A 25552-nucleotide genomic window follows, 5' to 3' on the forward strand; every position below is an offset into this window, starting at 1 on the left:
TACTCAACCTAACTAGAAATCAGGAAGGAAAGAAAGAGAAAAGAAGGAAAATGATAATTACAGTTTTCATAACATATTATTAATTGTAATATATAATAATATAGAGTATATTTTGTTAGGTATATATACAACTATATCTAATAACTATTGATTTTGTATTTATTAAATTTGCAAAAATGTTTTCATTCCTCAAGAGCAATAAAGACCCTTTGATCCAGGAATCCTAACTCTGAGAAACTACCCCAAACAAATAGTCTGAAATATGAGGGGAAATATGAACAAAGATGTTAATTATAGCATTATTCATTATAGTAAAAAAATTGGAAGCATTTAATTATCTAACAATAGGGGATCTGTTAAGTATGTTGTGGTTTGTTCTATGTAACATTATAAAATTATTAAGAATAATGATTGAACAGTCGATGTAACAGCATGGAAAATGATTACTGCAAAGTTGAGTAAGCAAAATTGGGATGCATCATGCTTACACATTATGGTTGCGATGATGTAGAAAATATGGTTGGGGAAACAATCTGAAAAACGGCATGCTAAGAGTCATTGTATTAGAAAACAAGAGTGATTCCTGGTATCTTTAGCTCCTCTTCTTTCACCATAATCTCCTCCTCATCCTTTGATATTGACATTATTTTCTTAGGATACAAAGTGCTATGGAAATGCAGTTCCAAGATCCACTCCCTGCTCCCTTAGGCAGCACATATACTAATATTGGAACCAAGATCTACTCCCTTCCACCAGATTGTTATCTGAAACCCCTCTTACACAATAATTATGGAGTCACCCACCAGCTAGCTCAAATCCCCAACCCTACTTTTCAAATTTGTAGTTGGTGACCTTATTTTATGGTATGATATATAACATCATATAATTATAATAAATAAAAGATTATCAGCGCGTTAGTTCTTTTTATTGCTAGGCAATATTCCATTGTATGGATATACCACTTTTCATTTACCCATTCATCAGTTGATGGACCCTGGGTTTGTTAAAAAAGGAACTGCAAGCTCAAAATAGAACCACTGGTGGGGCGCCTGGGTGGCTCAGTCAGTTAAGCATCCAACTCTTGGTTTCGACTCAGGTCATGAGCTCAGGGTCTTGGGATCCAGCCCCACATCAGGCTCTGAGCTCAGTGAAGAATCTGCTTAGGATTCTCTCTCTCCCTCTTCCTCCCCCTTTGCCCCTCCCCCTGCTAATGGGTGTGTGTGCAACATGCATGCTCTCTCTCTCTCTCAAATAAATAAAGTCTTTTTTAAAAATGGAACCACTGGTGCTAAGCCCACATCAGCAACCAAGACTTAATACCCAATCTAACCTCAGCTTCAGCTTCTCCCAGAACCAGTTGTTCTGGAAGTACCTCATCAGCACTAGTGAAGTAATCTACAGGATGGACGCCCACCTTTCCTCAAAGGAAGGTAACCTTGCCTGAAACAGTCCCCTCTGTGCAAGAATTACTTCTTGCCCCACCTCCTTCTGCCCACAAAACCTTCCATTTTGTATGGCTCCTTGGAGCTCCTTTCTATCTGCTGAAATGCTGCCCAATTCAGGAATCATTTAATAAAGCCAATTAGATCTTTAAATTTATTCAGTCGGATTTTTTTTTTAAGATTTTTTTACTTATTCGACAGAGATAGAGACAGCCAGCGAGAGAGGGAACACAAGCAGGGGGAGTGGGAGAGGAAGAAGCAGGCTCATAGCGGAGGAGCCTGATGTGGGGCTCAATCCCATAACGCGGGGATCACGCCCTGAGCCGAAGGCAGACGCCTAACCGCTGTGCCACCCAGGCACCCCCGGATTTTGTTTTTTAACAGGTTGTTTCCACTTTGGGCTGCTATAGAGAATGCTGCTTTAAACATTCACGTACATGTCTTTTGTGTGAATGTATATTTTCAATTCTCTTGTTCATATATATACTAGGAGTGCAATTAGTGGGTTGTGGAATTATGGTAACTCTATTTTAACCTTTTGAGAAACCGCCAGATTGTTTTCCAAGCAGCTGCATCATATTACATCCCCACCAGCAGGTCACGAGGGTTCCAATCTCTCCACATCCTCACCCACACTAGTTATTATCTGTTGTTTTGGTTATAGCCATCCTTGTGGGTGTGAAGTGACATCTCATTGTGGTTTGATTTGCATTTTCCTGATGGCTAATGATGTTCACCATTATTCATTTGTAACTGAAAGGAATTTTTGTAACAAAATAAAGTTGAAATGTTCCCATTATAAAAGTAATTCATGCATATTATTAGATATTTTGGAAACAGATTTTTTAAAAATTCAACCACACCCAAATAGCACCATCTAGAGGTAATCACTGTAAATATTTCAGTATTTCCTTTGAATTTTTTTTCTCTCTACTCTTTTTAATATATGGCTGAAGTCACATGACATTTGCAATTTTGCTTCTGGCATTTTTACCTAATATGATAAAATGGGAGTTTTCCCATGACTGGATATAACAATTTCCTTAGCCATGCCCTCATTGATGAACCTTGGTCCTTTACACCTGCATATAATATTGTAAATAATGCAATAATACAGTGACTTGATACTGGTTTTGTGGGTTTTTTTTTGTTTTTTTTTTTTTGGTTTTTTTTTAAAGATTTTATTTATTTATGTGACAGAGAGACAGCCAGCAAGAGAGGGAACACAGCAGGGGGAGTGGGAGAGGAAGAAGCAGGGTCCCAGCGGAGGAGCCTGATGTGGGACTCGATCCCGGATCGCCAGGATCACGCCCTGAGCCGAAGGCAGACGCTTTAACGACTGCGCTACCCAGGCACCCCGATACTGGTTTTGATCCATGTTCCCTTTCCATCCCCTGGCATCATCCTGGGATAGTACTTGGTACAGAAGACTTACTGGGTCTTCACTGCAGGACAGGCACTGTTTTAAGCACTTGACACACATCAATGCATTTAATCCTCACAACTTTCCCACGACTAAGTAATATTATTATCATCCCTATTTTACACATGAGGCAGTTGAAGTAAAGAAATTCGCCCAAGGTCATCAGCAAGTAAAGGACAGAGGCGGAATTTGAATCCAGGCAGTCTGGTTCCAGAGTCTGAACTCTTAACCGTCAACCATACTGCTTTCCTGCGATGATGGAGGCAAAGGGAACTGGTAATGAGAGACGGCAATCCCGGCTTTGGGAACCAGTTGGTTTCATGTTCGAAACCTGGCACCCTCTTCGCTTAATTGGGAAGGGAGAGTCAGAAAGGCTTGGGAGAAGGAAGTGATTCAGAGCCAACTCACAGGACAGGAGCTTCCAACTGTCTCCAGCCTTGCGCCTTTCTATAGTCCACAAAGCAGCAGAGTGGTCCTTCTCGTTACAAATCCCATCTTGTAGCTTCCCTGCTTAAAGCTCTCTGCTGCCCTCAGGATAAATACCTAAGCCCATATCTAGCAGGCAAGGTTCTCTCTAGCTCCAACTCTCTCCATTCTCCAACTGGCCTCTCTTCTCTGCCTTACCGGCAGGTCCTACAAACCCCACCACACTGGGTCTCGGTCTCATACTTTTTGGACTAGTACCCTGGAGAGCTCTTTCCTACCTCACTCCTGCTACTTTGGCCCCCCTCAAAGTCTGTTTAAGCACTCCTGTCTTCTAGAAATCTTGTTCCAAACCCCTTGATGAGATTGTGTCCCCTCTGCTAGTCCTGTACTTCTCTCCTGACACTCACCATATTTCTTGTAATTGCTTTTCTTAAAAACAGTACTTTTTTATTCTAGAAAATTAAAATATAGGAAAAACAAAAGGATATTCTCACTCCACAACTTCAATTATCAATTCACAGTCAATCTGGTTTCATCTGCGCTCCCAACTATTTCCCTCCTCCTGTATTATTTTTAAGCAAGTAATATAGAGCATTTTATTTCATCCGAAAATATTTTATTTAGCAAGTATCTCTAAAAGATAAAGATTTTAGGGGCGGCTGGTGGCACAGCGGTTAAGCGTCTGCCTTCGGCTCAGGGCGTGATCCCGGAGTTCTGGGATCGAGCCCCACATCAGGCTTCTCCGCTATGAGCCTGCTTCTTCCTCTCCCACTCCCCCTGCTTGTGTTCCCTCTCTCGCTGGCTGTCTCTATCTCTGTCAAATAAATAAATAAAATCTTTTAAAAATAATAATAATAATAAAAGACAAAGATTTTAAAAATCATAGTTACAGTACCATCATCATACTTTTAAAAGCCAATGATAGGGGCGCCTGGGTGGCTCAGTGAGTTGGGCATCTGCCTTCGGCTCAGGTCATGAACTCAGGGTCCTGGGATCCAGGCCTGCATCCAGCTCTCTGCTCAGCAGGGAGCCTGCTTCTCCCTCTCTCTCTGCTTCTCCCTCTCTCTCTGCTTCTCCGTCTCTCTCTGCTTCTCCCTCTCTCTGCGCTGCTCTCCCGGCTTGCACTCTCTCTCCCTGTCAAATAAATAAATAAAATCTTTTTAAAAATAATAAAAGCCAATTATAATTTTCTTTTTTCAACTTTTTATTTTGAAAAATTTCAGACTACAGAAAAGTTGCAGGAGTAATTCAATGAACAACGCTAAATTTCTCACCCGATTCACCAATTGTTAACATCTCGCCACATTTGTTCTCAAAACCATCTGAGACTAAGTTACAAATGTCATGATCTTTTATTCCTACACATTTCCACATATATTTCCCCCAAACAAGGAGATCCTTCTGTGCAGCCGTAATATGCTGATCATATTTCAGAAGTTTAGGATAGAGACGATTAAATATGTGTAATACAATCCATATTCACATTTTGCCAAATGCCCCAATGCTGTCCTGCACAGAATTTTTTTTTCCAGTCCAGTATCTGATCCAGAATCATGCATTGCATTTAATTGTCTTGTCTTTTTGTCCCTTTAATCTGGAACAGTTAATTCATCTTTCATGACTTCGGTGTTTCTAAAGAGCCCCTGCCTGCTCCCTAGCCCAACACTGAACTGGGGTTTGTCTGATGGTTTCCCTCCTGGCTCTGCCTCCCTCAGGTTCTGCAACAATGGCGGGCCTGCTACCTAGATGACAGTGTGTTCTCAGGGCTTGATACCTGGAGGTGGATGGCCATTTGTTTCACTACGACGATATTGATTTTGATTGCTTGATTAAGGTGTCCTGTAATTCCTTTTAAATTTTTAAATGATCTGAGGTTTTTTGTTTGCTTGTTTCCTGCTAGGCCGTGAGCTTCATGAGGGCAGAAGCCACGTCTGTTATCTCCATCTCCAGATCCACAAAGCAAAACAGGTTTGTTTAAACCGGAAAGGCGCACCTACCCTGGGCCCCCAGCCTTTCGCGGCGTCCAGCCTCACAGCAGCCCTGGGAGGGACTAATTGAGACCTCAGATGAAGAAAATGAGTCTTAGAAAGCGCCTGGCTCCGTAACAGTGATTTCCTCCAACTTCTACCTGAGATGTGCCATGCCTTCTAAGACTCTCTCTTTGGATGGCACCTGGGAAAAGCTCCCCCCGCCCCGCTCCCCCTAAAAACCGGTTTCAATGGAAACAGAAATTCCCAAAAAGAAGGAAATCACATTAGCTGTCCAGAGCCTAGGGGCTGGAGGAGAGAGATGGGAGGCCCTATTTGCATTTTTTCCATTAACAAGCTGGAGTCGAGCTAGCTCGCCTGGGGAGATAATTTGAGAGGGAAATCTTTGCATATTTTATTTAAAAGCACGCCGCGTTAGGCGGGTAATAATGCAGAGTGTGGCGATTAGGTGAGGCCTGCAGGGGGCGGGGGTGGGGTCCTTCCCTCCCCTCCTCCTACCACCCCATCCCACCCCTCATCGCCACCTCCCCGCCAGTCCTGGGAACCAGTCTCCTTAAAGGAACAGCCTCCTTCGGCTTCAGAGGCAGGTTGGGGCTCAAGCCTCAGTACGTCTTGACACTTTCTTGCTGAGCGAGCCCTAGAGGGAGAGGTCCAAAACTGAGACACTAGCCCTGTAGTTCTAAGCGGCTGGGGTGAGGGTGGGGGTGGAGGGCGGGAGGGGAATACCACCCCTATAGAGGGGTTTTAAAATATGAGAGCGATGTATTGGTTGTCTCAATCATTGCGGAGGCAGTGCTATTGGTATTTCATATCTGGGGCCAGGGTTGCTAAAATGGGACCCTGCATTGCCTAGCACAGTGCCACTCAAAGAATTATCCAAATGCCAAAGGCACGCCCTCCCCGCACGCATGCGCAAGCCTCTCCTGTAAGTCCGACGCTGTTGCGTGAGGTTCAACCCAGAGCTGCGCGCTTTGAGTAGTTCGCTGAATGGGCGGGGCCCGTGCGCCTTCGCAAGTCGCCGGACCTTGTGCCAGTCACGTAACTCCGGAGTCTTTACTTCCTCTTCTATAAAAAAGGCATAACAATGCCTCTTCCTCGATATAGTCGTGAGAAAGCAATGGGGAAATAGGAAGTGTTCTATAAACTACGGAATTCTGATCGCACATTAGAGGATGTTAAGGTCTCCTGCGGGTAATTATCCTTCTCTGGGCAGAGTTTATAAGGCCAAGGCGACCCTAGCCATTCCCTCCTCACCAGTGCGGGATTCATTAGGTCACATGGTCAGTTAACACTGCTTGTCCTTGACTATGGGTTCTCCACTGAAAAATGGGGTTCACTGCACCTTCTGTACAGCCAAAGAACAGAACTGGAAGTGATTTGAGAAAATCTTAAACATTATGAAGAGGCAAGGTATGAGAAGTTTCAGTAAGATCGTTTGTCATTTCCAAATGAGCCAGAAAAATCTGCCTTCTCTCCCGGCCTCAGTTTCCGCATCTGTGAGATGAGTGCATAGCCATCGACTCGCCAACCCCAAAATGCATATGCACGCACGCAGGCCCACACACAGCCATGAATGAGGGGAGTAGCTGAGTGTCTCACACAAAAGAAGTTTCTTTATGGAAATAAAGGTGATGATTGCACCTGAGACAAATTGGGGGGAGGGGCAGGAAATCAATAGAAGAGTCTGTTCCTATCTGCCTGAGTTTGGGGATAGGAAGGAATTCAGGGGTAAGGTGGTTTGTAAGTCCTGAGAGGCCGTATGAGGATTCCAGGCATTTTGGCACAGAAAGAGTAAGTAGCGCCTTCCCTTCTCTCCATTTTCCCACAAGAAGGAGGAAACAGTCACTTAGCGCATTCACTGTAGCAGTGCCTGGCTGGCTCAGTCAGAAGAGCAAGTGGCTCTTGATCTTGGGGTCATTAGTTTGAGCCCCACATTGGGTGTACAGATTACTAAATAATAACAATAATAATAAGTTTTAAAAAAACTTTATTAAATCTAGGCAGACACTAGCTATCATTTCTTCCTCCCCCTTCCATTCCAATGGCATGCTCCCCCCTCCTTCCTGCTCGTTCCACTTAGCCCCAGGTGGGCTGGTGGGGATGGTCCCTAACTTACAGAACCCTTTCTGAGTACAGATGAGCCTCTTTCTCAGGCAGGGAGCCTTGTTTCTTCCTGGCCAGGGTTGGAGGGGGGATGTGAGAGCAGTTTGGGGGTCCTACCAGAAAGGGAACCCACCTAAAGTAACTTCTGTGTATTCATCTGTAAAATGGGATAATAGAGAAATGGCACCTAGGAAGGCCTGAACCGTGATGCCTGTGCCCCTTGCCTGCTCTCTCTACCTTCTTCCCATCCATGTCTCTGTCCCCATTCCGATCTCACCTCCTTCCCATCCTGTTCCACAGCACCTTCACTCACAACCATTGCATGTTCAGGAATACTAGAAGGAGAACCTCCCACAGAAAGTATTCCCAACCTGGCAGAAAAAAGCAATCTTTACTTTTCTTTTTAAAAAGTATTAATCACAAACAATAAAGATGACCGTATCAGTAGACGTCTTTATTTTTTAAAATAATTTTGTATTATGTTATGTTAGTCACCATACAGTATATCCTTAGGTTTTGATGCAATGTTCCATGATTCATTGTTTGCGTATAACACCCAGTGCACCATGCAATGTGTGCCCTCCTTACTACCCATCACCGACTTCTTTACAATTAATTTCAAAACAGCATTAAAATGTCACTGTTTAGAAGACAATGGTCAACTACTGAAGTAAAGACATTTGCTTCTAGAAGGGGTGGAAAATAATATCAAGACAAATTAACAAAAAACACAACACATTGGCCTGTAAAAATTTTGCAATTTATAAAGCAGCCATACCAGCTCTGCCTCCTACCAACTGTGTGAATTTAGGTAATTTGCTCAACACCCCTGGGCCTCAATTTCTTCATTCACAAAATGAGGATGGTAATAGTATCTTTCTCCTGTGGTTACTGTGAGGATTAGATGAGTTAAGGCGTGTGAGGCGCCAAGAACAGTGCCTGCCCTGCACAAAGTAAGTGGTCTATGGGCATGTGCTCCCCCTCCTCTCCCGCCCCTTCCTCCCCCTCCCCCTCTCCCTTCTTCTTCTTTCTCTTGGTGTTGGTTAGGGAACCGGTTAGGGCTGCAGCAGGGAAGTGAGATGGAAAAGACGGCGTAGATGGTTAGAGGACGTGCTGGCTGCTGGGGGGCAGGAGTCACACAAGGACTCTGGTGGAATAAAATGGAAGAGAGCATGGCATGGAAAGCCACCAGAACAGCCAGAGAAAAGATGCTCTGGGCTGGACACACACATATTCACCTGTGTACACCTGCACGTTCTCGATGGAGCCTATGGAGGGCTCTTCCGGAACCAAATTCAGTTGACACAAAGTAGGGCCTTCTCAGAGAATCTTGTAGGCTCCCATGGTGACACCCAGTGACCCTGGTATAGAACCCGTCTTTACAGAAGACTGGCTTCTGGGGTTCCCAGTCTGCACTAATTACTACCCCATATGCACCCAAACTGTGACAGTCCTGGGTGGACCCAAAGACAGAGGTACGTCTGGCCCACAGACCGGTGGGGTATTTTACTGACCTTATTATACTGCCCAGCATCCCAGGAAGGGATGTGATGTCTCAGGCCAAACGTGCGTTGCACGGATAAAGCCCCTTTCCGGGGCGCCTGGGTGGCTCAGTCCTTGGGCGTCTGCCTTTGGGCTCGGAGCATGATCCCGGGGTCCTGGGATCGAGCCCCACATCAGGCTCCTCCGCTGGGAGCCTGCTTCTTCCTCTCCCACTCCCCCTGCTTGTGTTCCCTCTCTCGCTGGCTGTCTCTCTCTCTGCCAAATAAATAAATAAAATCTTAAAAAAAAAAAAAAAAAGCCTCTTTCCACACTGCAGTTGCCAGCTCAAAAAAACGCCCCTGTCTCTGCCGCAGCGCCCTGCTTTGGAACCCTCCGAGGCCGGGGTTCCTGCCTCCGCAGGCCAAGTCCCTTTTTCTACAACGCTCTTTTCCACACCTACTTTTCGCATCCTCCAGGGTGACACCAGCTCCTCTGTGAACCTTTCCCTGTAGATCATCCCTTACCTCCCTCATTCCTCTTTCCACCCCAGACACAGAAGCAGTCTCTCCATTCTCTAGGTTCCCATGGCAATATGTTTCCCAAATATGATCTCTGGAACACTCAACCTAGAAGATGATCCATGAAAAAAGATTCCATGCTCAAATAAGTTTGAGAAGCCCTCTTCATATGCTGCTCTCTTCTCAGGAGCTCACAACATATACTGGCACAGTAAAGGCCCTGAGGAGTCCTGCAGTAAAGAAGTAAAGGGGAAGCCTGGATAGCTCAGTCAGTCAAGCAGTTAAGCATTTGCCTTTGGTTCAGGTCATGGTCCCAGGGTCCTGGCTCCCTGCTCAGTGGGGAGTCTGCTTCTGCCCTCCCCCCTGCTTTTGCACTCTTCCTCCCTCTCTCTCTCTCCCCCACCTTCATATAAATAAATAAAATATTTTTTAAAAAGAAGAAGTAAAGAAGTCTAGTTTACATGGTTAAACCCGTGTTTCCCAAATCCTTTGATCTCTGAAATCTTTTACTTTCTGTCTGTTATTCTGGAAAGGGCTTCCATAGCACTGTGTGCAGACTTCTATTAGCACTTATCACGCTGCACTCTGATTACTCATGTCTGGGTCTGTCTCCTTGGAGAGACCGTGAAACCCCTGCGGGCTGGGACTGTCTCTGATTCATCTGGGTCCCCGGTGCCTAGCAGAGAGTCTGACACATGGTAGACAGTAATAAATATTTGTTCAATGCAGGAATTTCCTGTCTGGGACTCAGATGAGGACATGAAGGCAGGTTCCTGGCAGTGCCTGGGAGGAGGTGTCTAGTGACAGTGGTGATAGGGGCAGGGTGACACAGATATGCTTGCAGACTGTGGGGTTCTAGGCCTTCTGGGATATGATTCATCCTGAGGGATCTGGGAGAGAGATGAGGGTGTCTGGCATCTCTGGGGATTCAAGCACCGAAGTGGCCCAAGTGGCCTGAGAGAGCCTGAGGAAGGGCAGGACTTCATCAGCTTGGGAGGAGCTCAGCTCTCCCGCGTGTGGCAGGTGCCGTGTGGGTCGGGCTGGGCTAGCATACACCATCTTCGGAGAGCCTGGCTTCCCTGACTCAGCTCCCTGGACCTATGCACAGTGGGATGGTTCTGTGAGGGACAAGGCTAAGCCAGCGATTTCATTCCCTTTCCTGAAAGGGAAGAAACTTCCACGAAGGCTCTTGAGGAAGGTCTTTGTGGACTAGTCCGTAACTTGCAGAACAGCAGACCCTGGGGGTCCTAGGATCAGGCCAGCAGGCATGCAGGGGCTCAAGAAGGCCTCTCAAGCCAAGCCAAGCCAAGCAAGTGGAGTCCATGGAGAGCCTCGGCCTCGTGGAAGCCCCCTCCGGAGCAGTGTGGTGCATGGAAGGGAGGGAGCCAGAGCAGGAGTGGGCTGGAGAAGTGCCTGGGAAGCGGAAGCACAGCACCTGGTGATTGTGAGGGTGACGGAGGAGGAGGAGGGCCCCAGACAACTGAGCGGAGCGAGCACGTTCGTGCGTGGGGAGCCGATGGCTTGTTGGGACGTGGGAAGTTTAAGGTGCCCTGGGGCCTCTGGGAGGAGCTGTTCAGTACGGAGCGGACTCTGCGGGTGGGGCGGGAGACGGCGGCCCTGGGGGAGACCGAGGCTGGGGGGGAGTCTCACGGACAGGAGAGGAGTGAAGTCACAGAGTGGAGTAGATCCCCGGAGGAGTGTGGAGAGAAGCGGCCTCAGGGCAGCCCTGGGGAGCAGCAGGGGAGTTTCTTGCCCGGAGAGCCATCTGAATACTAACTGCTGGAGGCGGGGGTCTCGGGGCGTCTAAGAAGCGTGCAGCACCAGCCTCCCGCCCACAGGTCCCGTCCCACACCTGTGTTCTCACTTGCACACCCCTGCGCTCCAAGCGGGGAGCACACCCCGCAGCCCCTTTTTGCTCTTCCCCCCACGGCCCCGCCCCTCCCTGCAGACCCTGGGGTTAATCCTCCCCTCCCCCAGATTAGGGGCGCTGCCCCGCTTTGTGCGCCCAAGTGCCCGAGGCGAAAGCCCTGAGAGGCTCGCGGCCGTCCGGGCAGCTGAGGTGGGGAGGGCGGAGTGGGGCGCGGGGAGGAGACACAAAGAGGGGGAGGGACCCCGGCTGCAGCTGTCCCGAGAGGGGGCCGGGACAAAGGGCCTGCTGGCGGGCCGGCCCGAGCCGTTTTCATGCTTGTTGGGATTAGGCGCAGGAAACGTCGCTCGCAGTCGTGCGGATCAGCAGTCCGGGGCGCGCCGGCGCGTGGGGCGGGCTCGGCCCCGCCCGCCCCCCGCTTTGTGCGGAGTCCGGCTCCGGGGAGGCAGCCCTTTTGTCTGCGCCTTTCGGGCGACGAGCCCCGCCCGGGCCCGCTGAACACCAGCTGAACGCGGGCCTCCAGCCTTCTCCTTCTTCCCCAGCACGGAGCACTGGAGCTCCACCTTGAGCCCCAACCCCCCATGGGGCAAGGTCACGCCACCCCCCGACGCCTTCGGCCCTCGGACTGCTCCCACCCCACGGCCGGAGCCTTCTCTCCTCCCGGGTGGGGACGGGTACAGGCCTCCGGGAACCTAGACCCTACCGGGGCCCTGACCTTAGTAGGACGAACCCCTCTTTCTCCCGCTCCCCCTCTCCCTTTCCGCCCGCCAGTCCCATAACCAGATGAATCACTTCTCAAATCTACTGGTGATAAATGAGATTGGAGCGATTATAGGATCGACCGGTTCTGAGCATGGGGTTTTGGGGGAAGGAGCGGTGCAAAGGATAAGGTTTGGCCAAAGAAGCCTCCAGGCCTGGAGAGGAAAAGCAGACATATTTCGGGCTGTCGGGTGCTGGGGCTGGGAGAGCCTCGGTGGTCTGCAGGACTGTGGACGCCTCCCCAGGCTGGGTGCAGTCTTATTTCTGAAAGGGACTGAGGGAGGAGGAGGGAGCACGCATGTGGGGTCCGTGGCCAGGAGTGTGAATGTGAGCGTCAGCTCTGTGTGTGTGTGTGCACGCGTTCATGTATAGGTGTGGGCTTCTGTGTCCGGGGATGCCTGGGGGGTGCGGGCATGCCTATGAGTGTGGGTTTGAGGTCTGACTCAGACCCCAGAACGTCCCCATCTCACGCTCCTCTTCTCACCACCAACATTTCATTAAACTCACGGGTCTGGGATTCAAGGCCTTTTAGCAACGACAGCACAATGGCCCAGCTGCGTTTCCTACCTCCGCTGGCTCCCCATCCTCTCCTGGTCAGTTAGTAACAGCTCACATCTGCTTCTCTGTGCCAGGCTCAGGTGTAAGCCCTTTACATGTGTAAACTCATTAATCTCATACAACCCTATGAAAGAAGTACTAATTATCCCCATTTGACAGTTGAGAAAAGTGAGGCACAACTAGTAAGTGGAGGATCCAAGACATCTGGGTCCAGTTTACACAAAAAATCACTATCGTCTGTTGCTTCAACTTTTACTCATTCTCTAGGCACTTCTTCCTCCAGGGAGCCTTCCGAGATCTGGTGCTCACAGATTTCACTGCTTTCTGTTCCTGTCACCTGTTCCGGGATTAGGAGCTGCTTATAGGAAACAGGCTGGTAGACAGGTCACAGGCTGCCACCAGGGGGCATTCAATCTCCTTCGAGATAGCCACCCCACAGAGCCCTGATGAGCCAGGTTGGGGAGCTCACCCAGCACATTCTGAAGCCTCCTCATGCCCCCAACTCTGTACACTCTTCCTGGGTTCCCACTTCACTCCCTGCACCCCAGGCTTTAACCCCATGCCCTCTGCCACACCTAATGGAGATGACTTATTTCTCTCCCAGGAGAGAACGTTTTCATGGAACTAGCCCACCCTTCTCTCCCCAGAGGACCCAGCCCTGCACTGCCTCCCGCCAATCCCTCATCCTGTCCCTGCAGCCCGCTCAGGGCTCTGCTGTGTGCCCTGCCCCTGTGGGTCTCTGGCTGTCAGCCCCAATCTCATCCCTCCTTCCTCCTCCTAAGCAAGACTCCTCGGGTAGTACCAGGACCTAGTTCGGCTTCCCTGCTGCTGGTCCTGGGATTCCATTCAGGCTGGAAGGGGAAGGTGGCTAATTGGTTAATTCCCTCCCTAGAGCATGAACCTTCCCTACTCCCCTCGCAGTCCCAGGGACTAACTAATCCCCACCCAATGACTTTAAAACAAGCTCCCAAGTGAAGAAGTCTCTGGCGGAGACCTGCACAGAGGGCCAGCCCACCTTCCCCTCTCCTAGCTTCAGAGTGGTTTATGGATTAGTCTGTGGGATGCAGGTCTCCTCTGCCTGCTCAGGCAAGACGGGCTCAAGGGCAGAGGCCGGCCCCACAGGGCCTTGTGGGTTTAATGCATACAAAGCATCTCCAGGATCGTTTCCTCATTCACGCTGTACGATAGCCACAGGTGAAGAAAGGGGGGCAGTCTGGAAAGCCTCTGGACCCTGTCTGCCCCACACCAGAAGTCCAGCAATAACTCCAGCACTTCTCGTCATCAGGCCTCCAGCCTACCTGGTGGGAAACAGGATCCACTGGGGTCCTGCCTCGGTTTCTCTGCCCCAAACTCTGCTGGCCTGGGCGTGGCTCAAACTCCCTGCTCTTGCCTGGTTTCTTCTCTTGCTCCCCACCACACCAGGGGCTGGGCCTACCCCTAGACCCTCAGTGATTGGCAGGGGTAGATACTATTCACCACACTGGTCTGGCTTTATCTTTTTCTCAGTTCAGACAGCTTTTTTATGGAAAGAAATATTAGACGGCTTTATTTTTAAAAGCTTTTTTTAAAGAAGCCTTTCAAATTTTAGATTCAAATTCCTTAAGAAACAATTTGATTTTTTTAAAAGAAAAATGTAAGTATGCATCACAAAAGCCCTATTTATAATAACTCTCATTAATGCAGTTTACTATGTGCCAAGAAGAGTTCTAAGCATTTTGCATATTGTATATTCATTTAATCCTTGCAACAACACTACGAGGTAGTTACTACTATTGTCTCCATTTAAAGATGAGGAAACCGAGGCACAGAGAAGCTAATAGACTTGCCCAGGGTCACAGAGACAGAAAGCAGTGGTGTCAACATCCAAATTTAGGGGTCTGGCTTCAGAGTCTGTGCTCTTGACCGCTGGCTGTGCTCAGAAGAGCCTTCACACATTTAGGAAAGATCCCCTTCTAAAAATTCACTATCTTGTGCTCTGAGAGCTTGACGCTGTCTCCTCCTTAGAGATCTCCGTGGTTAGAGTTGTTAACCTTAAAAATAAAACTGTCGGTTATTTTACCAGGAAAGATGGGTTTATTTGAGGATACCAAAGAATTGCAATTCAGAATAAGCAAGCTTTAGCAAACCATAGACAAGTCCGGAGAACAAAGGAGAAGAAGGCTCTTTTTTAGAGGAAAAGGGGGGAATTGGGAGGAGTTGCTATAAACAAAAAGTCCATTGGAGTAACCCGGGAGTTTGAAGTGTAGTGGCCGTCACTGGCTGAGTTGTGACAGCTTCTCATTGACTGGGCTGTTGCCCAGCAAGGAGAAAACCTTTCTTCCTCCTGCTTGGGCCCCAAAGTATAGGCTTCTTCCTGTTGAGAATGCAAGGTGTCCCTTCCCGTTCATTATGCAATTGACTAGGCGTGATGGGGGTGAGAGCTCCCCCTTCTGGCCTCCCTACTCCATTTTAAATGAGGTTTCCTTTTACTAATTTTCAGTTATTCGAATTTAGCTATAGCTCTTTGCTAGAACAACTTCCCTTAATAAGTGGAATTTGTTAAAACTGGTTGAGTATTGTTTTTGTTTAAATGGCAAATGTCAAGGTGACAAGAATTATTAGGAATTATTAATACTTTGGGGCTCCTGGATGGCTTAAGTTGGTTGAGAGGTCGACTCTTGATTTTGGCTCAGGTCATGATTTCAGGGTCCTGGGATCGAGCCCCGCGTCGGGCTCTGCACTCAGCATGGAGTCTACTTCAGATTCTGTCCCCCTCTCCTTCCTGCTCACTCACTCTCTCTCTCTCTCTCTCTCAAATGAGTAAATAAAATCTCTAATAAAACAAGAAATACCTTGGGTCACTGTTTCAGTGAAAAGTACACTTGGTGAGGTTTAAAAAATATGTATCTTGTTGGGGAGAAGTACAGGGGGACATTAGATTTCACTGAAATGTTTCAATTTGTAAAAGTAGAACATAATTTTTAGTTGTATAATCAAAAAACAATAAAAAATATGCCTGTATTTAATCAATCAAAAAATGCTTTCTGTGGTAGGCAGCTTCAATCTCCTGGTATTTAGTCTTATATAATACCCTCTCTTTGAGTAACTTGCTTTTTTATTTTTTTCCTACATTTATTTATTTATTTTAGAGGGTACGCGCGCATGTGAGCGTGCGAGTGGGGGGGAAGGGCAGAGGAAGAGAATCTCAAGCACGCTCCCCGCTGAGCACAGACAGCCCCCCCCCCAGCCCCACGAAGGGCTCAATCCCTGACTCATGAGATCATGACCTGAGCTGAAATCACAAGTTGGACGCTTAACCAATGGAGCCACCCAGGCTCCCCTTGAGGAACTTGCTTTTAACCAACAGAATATGGCAACACTGAGGGGCTAACCCTTCCATGAGTAGCTTGCAGGAAATCACGACCTCTGTCTTACTGGTACTCTATCACTTTCTTGCCTGCAAGCTTTGATGAAGCGAGTTGCCATGTTGGAAGAACCCACTCGGCAAGGAACTGAAAATGACCTCCCTCGGGGAACTGAATGCTCCCAACAGATAAGACCACAGACCCTGGACTGACACCTTGATTGCAGCCTTGTGCGAGATTCCCGACCCATGGAAATCGTGAGATACTTGAAGTCCCTAAGTTCTAGGGTAATTGGTTACGCAGCAATAGATGCCTTTCTTTATACAAGTGAATTTTTGAGAAACTAATGAATACATCATCACACAAACCCATGTAAAATAGAAGGTCTAGTCTAGATCGGCACAGTAAATATCCAAAGACATAGACATGCGCTGTAACCACATCTGTCAGAACCATCGGAGGAGCCTAACTCAGTCTTTTGCAGTCAGGGCACCCTTTAGGGAAGTGGTGGCTGTAGGGCAGGGTTGAATAGGAGTGTGCGNCATATGTATCCCTCACAATCTATGCCTATCCCCCCCCCCACCTTCAGGCCCAAAGGTGCCTTAGGACAAGGGCAATCCCATACAGAGCTCTCAGGCTGAGGCCAAGTCTCCCCTGTCAGACCATGAGGCCCCTGAGGAGAAGCTTCTTGTCCCCCCCATCAGCCACAGCAGGCTGAATTCTTCCTCCCCAGTGACTTCCCCCCCATCTGTCCCCTAGCTCCCAACCCAGAACCCTGCTTAAAAGGGCAGCTCACATGGTGTGGAAAAGAGGCCAGCCGGGTAGAACAGAAGCACAAACTCAAGAAATGCGTTTCTCTGCCCCAGTTTATTCACCCTGGCTTGGCCCAGAGGCCACGTTCATACTCAACACGCAAGGGCTAGACACAGAAGTCCCCAGGACCATTGCTTCAACTTCACTCCCTATGCCCCTCACCCATCCACCTGTCAGGGATAGAACTCTTTAGAGATAGGAAGAGCACCCCCATTTCGCATACAGGGAGACTGGGCGTCATGCCACTGCTCACCTTTCAGGACCTTGCATCCTCACGGCTCCCAAAAGCAAAGCAGAGAGCTTGGCTACCTTAGTCCTTGGTTCTCCCCAGAATTCACCCACTCTCCAATTCACAGAACCTCTGCTGGAGTCTGTCGACCTCCATTGAAAGGACCATGCAGTGACGGAAGGGGTTATAACCCAGCATCCTAAGAGCTTCCAGAGCCTGGGCTGACATTGCCCCCTGCCCACCCTGGAAAGCCGACTATGGCTCTTCTGGGCCCAGACAGCCTGATTTCAGGAAAACAGATCAACCTAATTTAACATCCAGTGTCGCCAAAGCCAGAGAGGCACAGCAAATAGAGGCACAAAGAAGAAAGTGACATTTTTTCTTCCCCAGCAGTTTTGGAACACCTTGTCCATTCCTTGCAAGCATATAAGTACACGTAAGCGCACCAGGAGCTTAAATCAGTACGATCTGCACCAGCTCCTTTGCCGTGGAGAAGTGTGGTTTGTTTCAAAGCGATATTTTGGAATTCCGTTTCCCCTATTCTTCACAGGGTTCTGCCACTGTCATCTCCCCCCTCCCCATCTCCCATGTGCCCCAAGGCAGAGTTCAAGTGGGACAGTCCTTTATCTTCTTCTCTGATCCCACCCCCCATCCCTGCCACAGTGTCGATCACCACCCCCAGCAGCCCTCCCTCATACTAATTCTCTACCAGTGGCCCTGGCAAAATCGTGGCCAAAAAGCCATGGCAGGCCAGAGAAGCCCCCACCCTCCCCACAGCAAATCCACCAACAGGGACAACAGCCTTAGCAGAGCGAAGTCTGAGAGGAGCGATGGGGAGAGGGTGGAGAGGTGGCCTGGGAAATCTCAGACGGATCAGCCACAACCCTCAGATAAATGACTGCAGGCTGGCGCTCTCTCCGGAGCAATGGGACCCTGTGGAGAAAAGAAGGCTAGCGTTGGCAATGGGTAACATGGGGTGTGGATGCCCCGCATAAGCCACCGGATACGTACTTGCATCGTACGTACGTACAAGCGGACTCGCTTGCAAATACGCACGCTCCTACTACGCACTTCGCGTGCCTGCACCCGCACAGAAAGGCACGTGCACATGCACCCGCCCCAAGCCTGCACACTCACACTCGCTCACAGGCACACACACCTTTTGCATCCATATCCTTACTCATGCCCATACATGCACACCGTCGGCCACCTGTCCGTGCATACATATGCAAACTTACTCCCTCTCACCTACATGCTATACACACACGTACGTACACACACACAGGCCTGCACCTGCGTTAGCTTGTGCGTACGTAGAGGCCCGTGCCTGGCCCCATCTGCCCGCGTGTTAGCGCGTACACCCTCACGCCTGCTTACCTGCACTCATACCAGCAAATAAGCGTGTACTTACTTGGGCACAACCACACACATGCCTGTAAATATGGACATATACCCCTGCACCCCTGCGGAGGCACACCCTTAGCCCTGATCCTGGGGCCCGGATGGGGCCGCCCTCTGTTGGAGACAGCGGATCAGCTCCTTTCGGTTGTCCAGGATGGTGTCGAAGCTCTCCTGCAGGCGGGTCTGCTGGTCCGCCAGCTGGTGCCGCAGGCCTCGGACCCACTGGAGCAGGGCCAGGCGGCGGTACATCACCAGATGCACGTGGTGCTTCTCCTTTTCCTGCTCTTTGTAGCGCTCCTGAGCCTGCAGCTGCTGCACCGCCCGGGCAACCGAGGGCGGAAGGGGATCTGGAGGGGCCGGGCCTCGAGGGGTCCCACAGGCGGGCTCAGGACTGCTGGTGGGGCTGTCAGTGCTCAGGGAGCTGCTGGCGTAGCCGTTGTCCTCCAGCGGGGAGCAGACTGTGCTGGCCCCACTCAACTTCTCCAGCTCAGCTCTGGGGATCTCTGCCCCCTCTGGTGGGCTGCGCACCTCCCCCTCGGGGAGTCCAGGGGCCTGGAAGGCCTGGTTGTCCGAGGGCAACTCAGAGGAGCTCCTCATCAGGATGGGCTCCACCGGGCCTGGCATCCCATGCCAGTTCTCATTGGCATCTTTGGCACTCGCCACGAAATTAGAGTTGCTGTCTGGTTGGAGCTCCGGCTGACATACTCCCGGCGGGCCCCCCAGGAACTGGCCCCCCTCAGCCACCCCTGGCTGGATGGCGAACATTTGGTCTGTAAAAGGGAAGCAGAAGAATGAGTCAGAGCAGGACGGGGATTGGAGGAGTCGGACTGGGGGTGGGTGTCCCAAGTCCTGGCAACCTAGCTGCAAGGGCAAGGTAGTCTCAGTCCCTCCCCCCCCAACACCTCCCTTTGTGGTTCTCCTCCTCCCTCTCTGTTGACTCAGTCGCCTGCATAGGGTTTTCTCAGCCCTCTGAGGCAGCTTGTCTTCTGGTTCTATGCACATCTCCCCAGAAGACCTCATCTTCTGCTGGGGCTTCGAGAACCATCAGGTGTGGTGACTCTCAGATGTGTCTTCAGCCCAGATCCAACTGCTGTCCAGCTCTGCAACCAGCCACAGGCTCCCCACATTCTACACGTCCAAACCAGCTCGCCCTCTCCTGTGTCCTCAGCAAAGTGGCCCACTCTCCATTCAGCCACTCCAGCCAGAAACCTGCCAGCAGCCCGCACTCCTCACTCAGCTTCCTCCCCCGGCTCACCAGACGCCAAATGCGGACAATTCTTCCTCCTAAAAACCTGTGTGCGTGTGCACAGACGTCAGTCCTCACTTTCACTTGGTTCAGGCCATTTCTGACCGAGATTACTGACTGCCACAGCCTTTTCGCTGATCTCCCTGCCTCCAGTTAAAAAGGTAAACTTGAGGGGCGCCTGGGTGCCTCGGTCGGTTAAGCTTAAGCATCTGCCTTCCACTCAGGTCATGATCCCAGGGTCCTGGCTTGGTGGGAAGCCTGCTTCTCCCTCTCCAGCTCCCCCTGCTTGTGTTCCCTCTCTCATTGTCTCTCTCTCTCTAAAATAAATAAATAAAATCTTAAAAAAAAAAAAAAGTAAACTTGATTTGTCACAGCTCCCAGTGCCCTCCTTAAACCGCTGAACCTCCACACGGCCTACAAGACCGTGCTGTAGCTGGTCCTTGCTCGCCCCTCCGGACTTGCCTCTTCCACTCTGGCCCTCTCACCACCCCCAAACTGCTCAGAAATCTAGAATATGCCATTATTCACTCCACACATTTCCCTTGGCCTAGGATACCCTACCTTTCCCCTCCCCTCCAAGCTCCCCCCTTCTCCACCCAGCAAATTCCTTTCTGTACTTCAAAACCGCTGTAGCTGGTCCTTGCTCGCCCCTCCGGACTTGCCTCTTCCACTCTGGCCCTCTCACCACCCCCAAACTGCTCAGAAATCTAGAATATGCCATTATTCACTCCACACATTTCCCTTGGCCTAGGATACCCTACCTTTCCCCTCCCCTCCAAGCTCCCCCCTTCTCCACCCAGCAAATTCCTTTCTGTACTTCAAAACCCAGCTCTCCTATCCCCCATCTCTGAAACCTTCCTGAACCCCCCCCCCCCCGCCCCAGCACACAGAAATAAGCACAGTTAACTACGCCTTCCCCTGGGTCCCCAGTGCACCTGGACGCACTGCTCTGTCCATATTTGTTCCTCGTCCCTGGAACATAGTTGAGGGTCAGTACATGTTTCTATATAGTCGTTTCCGGGTTTGTTTTGTTTCTGGACTATCTTGTGATAGCAGCTTGTACAGTGGCTCCCTGACTGATGGTGGAGTTCTTCCATGTCCTATTCCCCCGGAGCAGCCTGGCACTTAGCAGGAGTCAGCACACAGTTGCTGAGCAGGTGAACGGGGGAGGGGACTGCAGTGGGCTATGACACCAGTGGGCTCAGGAAAAGGGAGCCAACAGTAGCCGGAAGCTCCTGCTGGCTGCCCAGGGCTGGAGGAGCTGGCTTCAGTTCCCTCCTCTATCCCCAGGGAGCAGACATACCCCCCCGCCCCCCATTAACAAGCCTCTCTTCTGACCTTGCCCTCTCTCTTCCCTCTGCGCCCACTATCTTGTGTCCCGCCCCCAGCTTGCTCCATCCTGAGGCCCCAGACGGAGGGCATATCACAGCATTCTTTCCTCCCCAATAACCACTTCTACCAAAATTAAGGTTTGAATCGACAAACAAGAGGTTTCTACTGACTGCTAGGATGAGAAAAAGAGGGGGTCAGTGAGAGTGAGGGGTAGTGTAAGCAGAGCAGACACTAAGAGGTTTTAATAGGTGGCAGGGAGCCTCCCGACATCCAGCAGTGGGCAAAACTCCTGGGGGTGCAGGGCCGGTCCCTTAGTGACGAACGCGCTCCCATCCCTCTACGCAGTCTTGGAGACCTTCCCGGCAGAGCCGTTTTCTCCTTTTTCCTCGGCTGGGCGGGGCCGCAAAGCCGGCGGAGATGCGGTGGCTGGGTGCTGAGGCTCACGGGGTTCTCAGAGATGGTCAAATGGGAACCCAGACACCCCGGGACCAGGCTTCCCCCCAGGCTAATCTGCAAGTGGGCGGGGGTCGGAGGATGGGGCGGGGGCGGCGGCGCTCGGCTCTGCTAGGGTGGGGGAGGCGGCCTCCCTTCCCGCCGAGCCCTGCGGGAGAGGACCCCCTCCCCAGGAGACAGAGGACGGAGGCCATCCTTCCCGCAGCTCCCCACGCGAGGCAGCCGGGTGGAGGCTGCGACCTCCCGACCCCCCGGGGCTGGGCCCCCAACCCTCCCCTCCGGGCCCGACTCACGGCCTGGACACGCCCGCCCCGGCGCGGTTGGCTCTGCTCCCGCGGACCCCGTGGCGGGTACTCGTCCCTCGGGGCTGGGGTGGGGGGGGGTCCCTCGGCCTGGCCAGGGCGGCCCCGCGGGCCGGGCGTGGGGTGCGGGGTTCCCGGGCGGCGCGGCCAGCCGCAGGCCTGCACTCCGGAGTCGGGCGGCGTCAGCGCGGCGGGGCGGGGCGGCGGGGCCCACGTGGGCCGGTTCGGGGTTCCGCCGAGCCGGCGGCTGGTGCAGCCCGAGCGCCCGAACCGACTCCCCCGCCTCCTGCAGCCTCCACCCGGGCCTGCCGGGTCGGGTTTATTTTCTAACTGCGTCCGCTGGGTACCCCTGATGGCTTTGAGTCACTGCAGATACAGTGACATTTTCAAAATGAAAACCAGCCTCCCGTTAAAGCCTTTCAAACGGCTTCCCTCTTGCCCGGTAAAATCCTAAGGCGGCAGCCACGGGGTTCTGAGCCCCGCCGTGCTGTCTACCCACCCAGCTTCATCCTCCGCCCTCCATCTCTGCATTTGGGCCTCACGTTCCTCTCTGCTCACACGACTTCTGCACGCACTGGTCCCTCTACCAAAAATTCGGTCCCCCTTCTCCACTTACCCGTATTTCAGCTCTCTTCCCAGATAAACCTTCTCTGACCTCCTAGACCAGTCCTTTTATGTTATCCCAGGGCACTTTGTTCCTTTTCTTCATTGCATCTATCACAATTTGAAATGATATATTCATTTTGAGTTTGGGTCATTAAAGTCACTTAATGAAACCTATGTTTTAAGAGAAGAAAGAAATCTGCTCTGGGACAGGACTGGGCCTCCTGTCCTGCACCTAGGCCCTGGCACCTTCCTCCCTGCAGGGCAGAGAACCTCTCCATGGTGTCTGTGCAGTGAGCTCTTCTTGGTTTCTACTTACTGAAGCCCGATCCCCCTCCTTCCCTTCTTCCTAGGAGGAAATGTGGGGGTTAGGTCTCAGTTTGCAATCAGAGAGAATGGGGTCAGAGTTGGTGCTGACTCTGATACGTAAGTACTGGCCTATGTTAGGGAAGTTAGGGCTTCTTAAATTTAAGTTCTTGCCTAAGGCAGCCCTAGAAAGGAGACTGGGACAAATTAGCCTTCAGGGCACCCATAGGAGATTCTAGGAGGTCCCTTCCATACCCCACCCCACTTTACTGAGCAAGCAACTGGCTACAACCTTCTCCATGTCCTCCCCCCATTACAAACAAAATACAACTAATATGGATTCATCTTTGGATCATAATACATATTACAATACTCTTGTCTTTCCCTCATCTGCTTCTGCTCCCCCCCCCATCTTTTGCTGTTTTTTAGACCTCAGCCCCATTTCTACATCACGTGCTGAAGCCTAACTAGTCTTCGTTTTTCCATTGCCCTCTGTAAGTTCCCCCTGCCTTTAGCCAGGTGACCAAACGAGGTGACCCAGATCCTCACTCCTAAAGCCACTCCGAGCTTGGGTGGCCTAGACGTCTGCAGACGTCCCTGCAGGTACAGCCATGTCAGATAGTTAGCTGTTCCTCGGGCCCAGAGCTGCTCCTCCCCACCCCCCTCCTGGGGACTCTGATGAGTCCAGGGATGGGAACCCCACTCCAGGTGAGTTCGCACCCTTCTCTGGGCCTCTCTGAAATCAAAGGAAGACGGAGCAGGGAAGACATAGGGGCAGGGCTGCAGCAATCACATTGCCTGCTGAGTGGGAGTCAGTGTGTAGTGGGAGAAAATGATGTTCCCGCCCGGAAGCGCAGACAAAAGACGGAAGTTCTGGTGATGTTCCGGTCCCTGCTTCCTGAGGCCTTTCCTATCTTCCAATAAGGCCCTTATTGTGCCAAGCCTGACCTGAGTAGAATTCCCTTCACTGGCAACCAAAGACTCCTGATCAATACAAAAGCACGAGGTGGTGACGCAGGGGTCCCTCTCCTATACCTCTCAGCCCTCATTAAGGAGAGAGAGTCCTTAAGGCAGATGAGAAGGAAAGTCATTCCCCAGAATTGGCTCATCCTGGGAAAGAAGGCCTAGGAAGCTGGCGACCTAGTTGTTCTGTTCATCCATTTCTCGGCTGCCTCTTAAAGGTAAAGTGCCACTCATTCTATCAAGAAATTGCTGTGCAACCACTTTACGTAAGACCTGTCCTTTCCCTGCCCCCAGTATGGCTGTTTTCTCAGCTGTAAAATGAGGGGGACATACATCAAATCTGAAATTTTATTTTTTATTTTTTTAAAAGACTTTATTCGTTTATTTGACAGAGAGATCAAGAGCTAGAGAGCAAAGTAGAGGGAATGGCAGAGGTAGAGAAAGAAGCAGGCTCCCCACGGAGCAGGGAGCCCTACGTGGGGCTCAGTCCCAGGCTGCTGGGATCATGACCTGAGCCGAAGGCTCTAGACGCCCAACCATCCGAGCCACCCAAGGGTCCCAAATCTGAAGTTTTAAAGTTTTTTTTTTTTTTAAGCCTTGGAATCTTTTTTTCCCCCACCCAAACAAAATCTATGCAGTATACCCAGATTGAAATCTTGTCTCCTCCCTGAACCCTCCACCCTAAATGGCTCCTGAAGAGGCTCCCAGGAAGCTGTTAAAGCTCGGATGGGGCACAATTTCAAATGCCCTGCACCTCGAGAACCTAGGAGAGGAGATCCCTCCACTCACCGTCCCTGGCTCCCCTGAAAGGGGCAAGGAGAAACTGAGGGGGTATTTTGGAGCTGCTGCTGGGGGAGTGAAAGGTGGTATAGACTCTTTCTCCTCCGTGCACCCAAGTGGTAAATAGCCTCTTCCAAACTTCTTTCACCTCGAGACCAGAAAGCCAAATCCAGGGGCGCCTGGGTGGCACAGCGGTTAAGCGTCTGCCTTCGGCTCAGGGCGTGATCCCAGCGTTATGGGATCGAGTCCCACGTCAGGCTCCTCTGCTATGAGCCTGCTTCTTCCTCTCCCACTCCCCCTGCTTGTGTTCCCTCTCTCGCTGGCTGTCTCTATCTCTGTCAAATAAATAAATAAAATCTTAAAAAAAAAAAAAGAAAGAAAGCCAAATCCAGGGTCCTGAGACTGTGGGAAATCCTAGCGCCCACAACAGAGGGAGTGGGCTAGAGAAGCTGATGGGAAGGAGGACTGTGAGAGGGGAGTGCCTGTTCCACCCCCTTCCTAGCAGCTGTCTCTGTGGGCTCCATAATCCCCAGGCCTTGGCCCCCACCACACCCCCTGGCCGCCCACCTCTCCTCCACCCACCCCATTCAGCGGTAGGAGGGCACGGTATCAGCACAGCTTTTCAGGGCCTGACAGGTCCTTTCTGGGTGCCCCCCACATGTAACCACTTAACCCCCAGCACAAAGGGCCTGGCTGAATGGGCTTGGAGCCGGCGGCTCGTGCAGAAGGGGAGGCCTCAATAGGATTTGGGGAGCTGGGTGTATAAACCGCTCTGCTCCAGCAGCCCTCAATGGAGGAGCTGGAGTCGGGGCGTGTGCCGAGGGGAGGAGCCCGGCAGCTGCATCCCACCCCTGAACAATGATTTATTCATTCCCCTGGCACACACAGAGAAAACAGGCCGGGGGGAACGTGGACCCACAAATCGCCCTTGGCCTCAGCTGATTCCCATGGCAATCGAGCAACTCAGAGAGCCCCCTCCCATTCATAAAGTGTTGCCTCCAGCCAGCCCTTCCTCTTCCCCACCGGCGAGTAGCGTGCGCCACGAGGACGAGGACAACATTAAGGGAGGCCTTTAGTAGCCTGCAGGTCAGGCGGGCTTGCTCTTTGAATTGGCTCCACCCAATCTCAACCTCACTCTCTGAAATCTTCCTGGTCAGGGTTTTCTCAAACCCATTTCACAGCCAGAGAAGCTGATGCGGGGGGGGGGGGGGGGG

The 25552-nt window shown here is 51.0% G+C and overlaps 1 protein-coding gene and 1 long non-coding RNA gene across 5 annotated transcripts in view; one reads left to right on the forward strand and one right to left on the reverse strand.

Annotated features, from left to right (window-relative positions):
• The window catches only part of LOC103666396, a 58348-nt gene extending 42064 nt beyond the window's left edge, over nt 1-16284 (forward strand). Inside the window, exons 4-5 of the long non-coding RNA XR_569487.2 lie at nt 5192-5259; nt 16010-16284. This is a non-coding gene — a long non-coding RNA (uncharacterized LOC103666396). The remainder of the gene's footprint in view (nt 1-5191; nt 5260-16009) is intronic.
• Nucleotides 16285-16758: 474 nt separating this feature from the next.
• On the reverse strand, nt 16759-21834 carry CUNH1orf216 (chromosome unknown C1orf216 homolog). Of its 4 annotated transcripts, none has more exons than XR_005831547.1 (3): nt 21678-21834; nt 18364-19123; nt 16759-17885 (listed from the first exon to the last, which is right to left on the reverse strand). XR_005831547.1 is itself a non-coding variant. In XM_040619249.1 (3 exons), the coding sequence occupies exon 2, from the start codon at nt 19116-19118 to the stop codon at nt 18432-18434; it is 687 nt and encodes a 228-aa protein (XP_040475183.1). In that variant the 5' UTR covers nt 19119-19123; nt 21678-21834; the 3' UTR covers nt 16759-17885; nt 18430-18431. The 4 variants fall into 4 exon arrangements, 3 of the variants coding, with proteins under 3 accessions (XP_040475183.1, XP_040475181.1, XP_040475182.1); XM_040619249.1 differs by having other exon boundaries at nt 18430-19123; XM_040619247.1 differs by having other exon boundaries at nt 18406-19123; nt 21678-21833.
• Nucleotides 21835-25552: the final 3718 nt, after the last annotated feature.

The sequence above is a fragment of the Ursus maritimus genome, unplaced genomic scaffold, assembly GCF_017311325.1.
Source record: "Ursus maritimus isolate PB19 unplaced genomic scaffold, ASM1731132v1 scaffold_32, whole genome shotgun sequence".
NCBI classification, from domain to species: Eukaryota; Metazoa; Chordata; class Mammalia; order Carnivora; family Ursidae; genus Ursus; species Ursus maritimus.

Coding starts and splice junctions, on each gene's coding strand:
- CUNH1orf216 (XM_040619249.1), bottom strand. CDS start 19,118: ATGTTCGCCATCCAGCCAGGGGTGGCTGAGGGGGGCCAGTTCCTGGGG.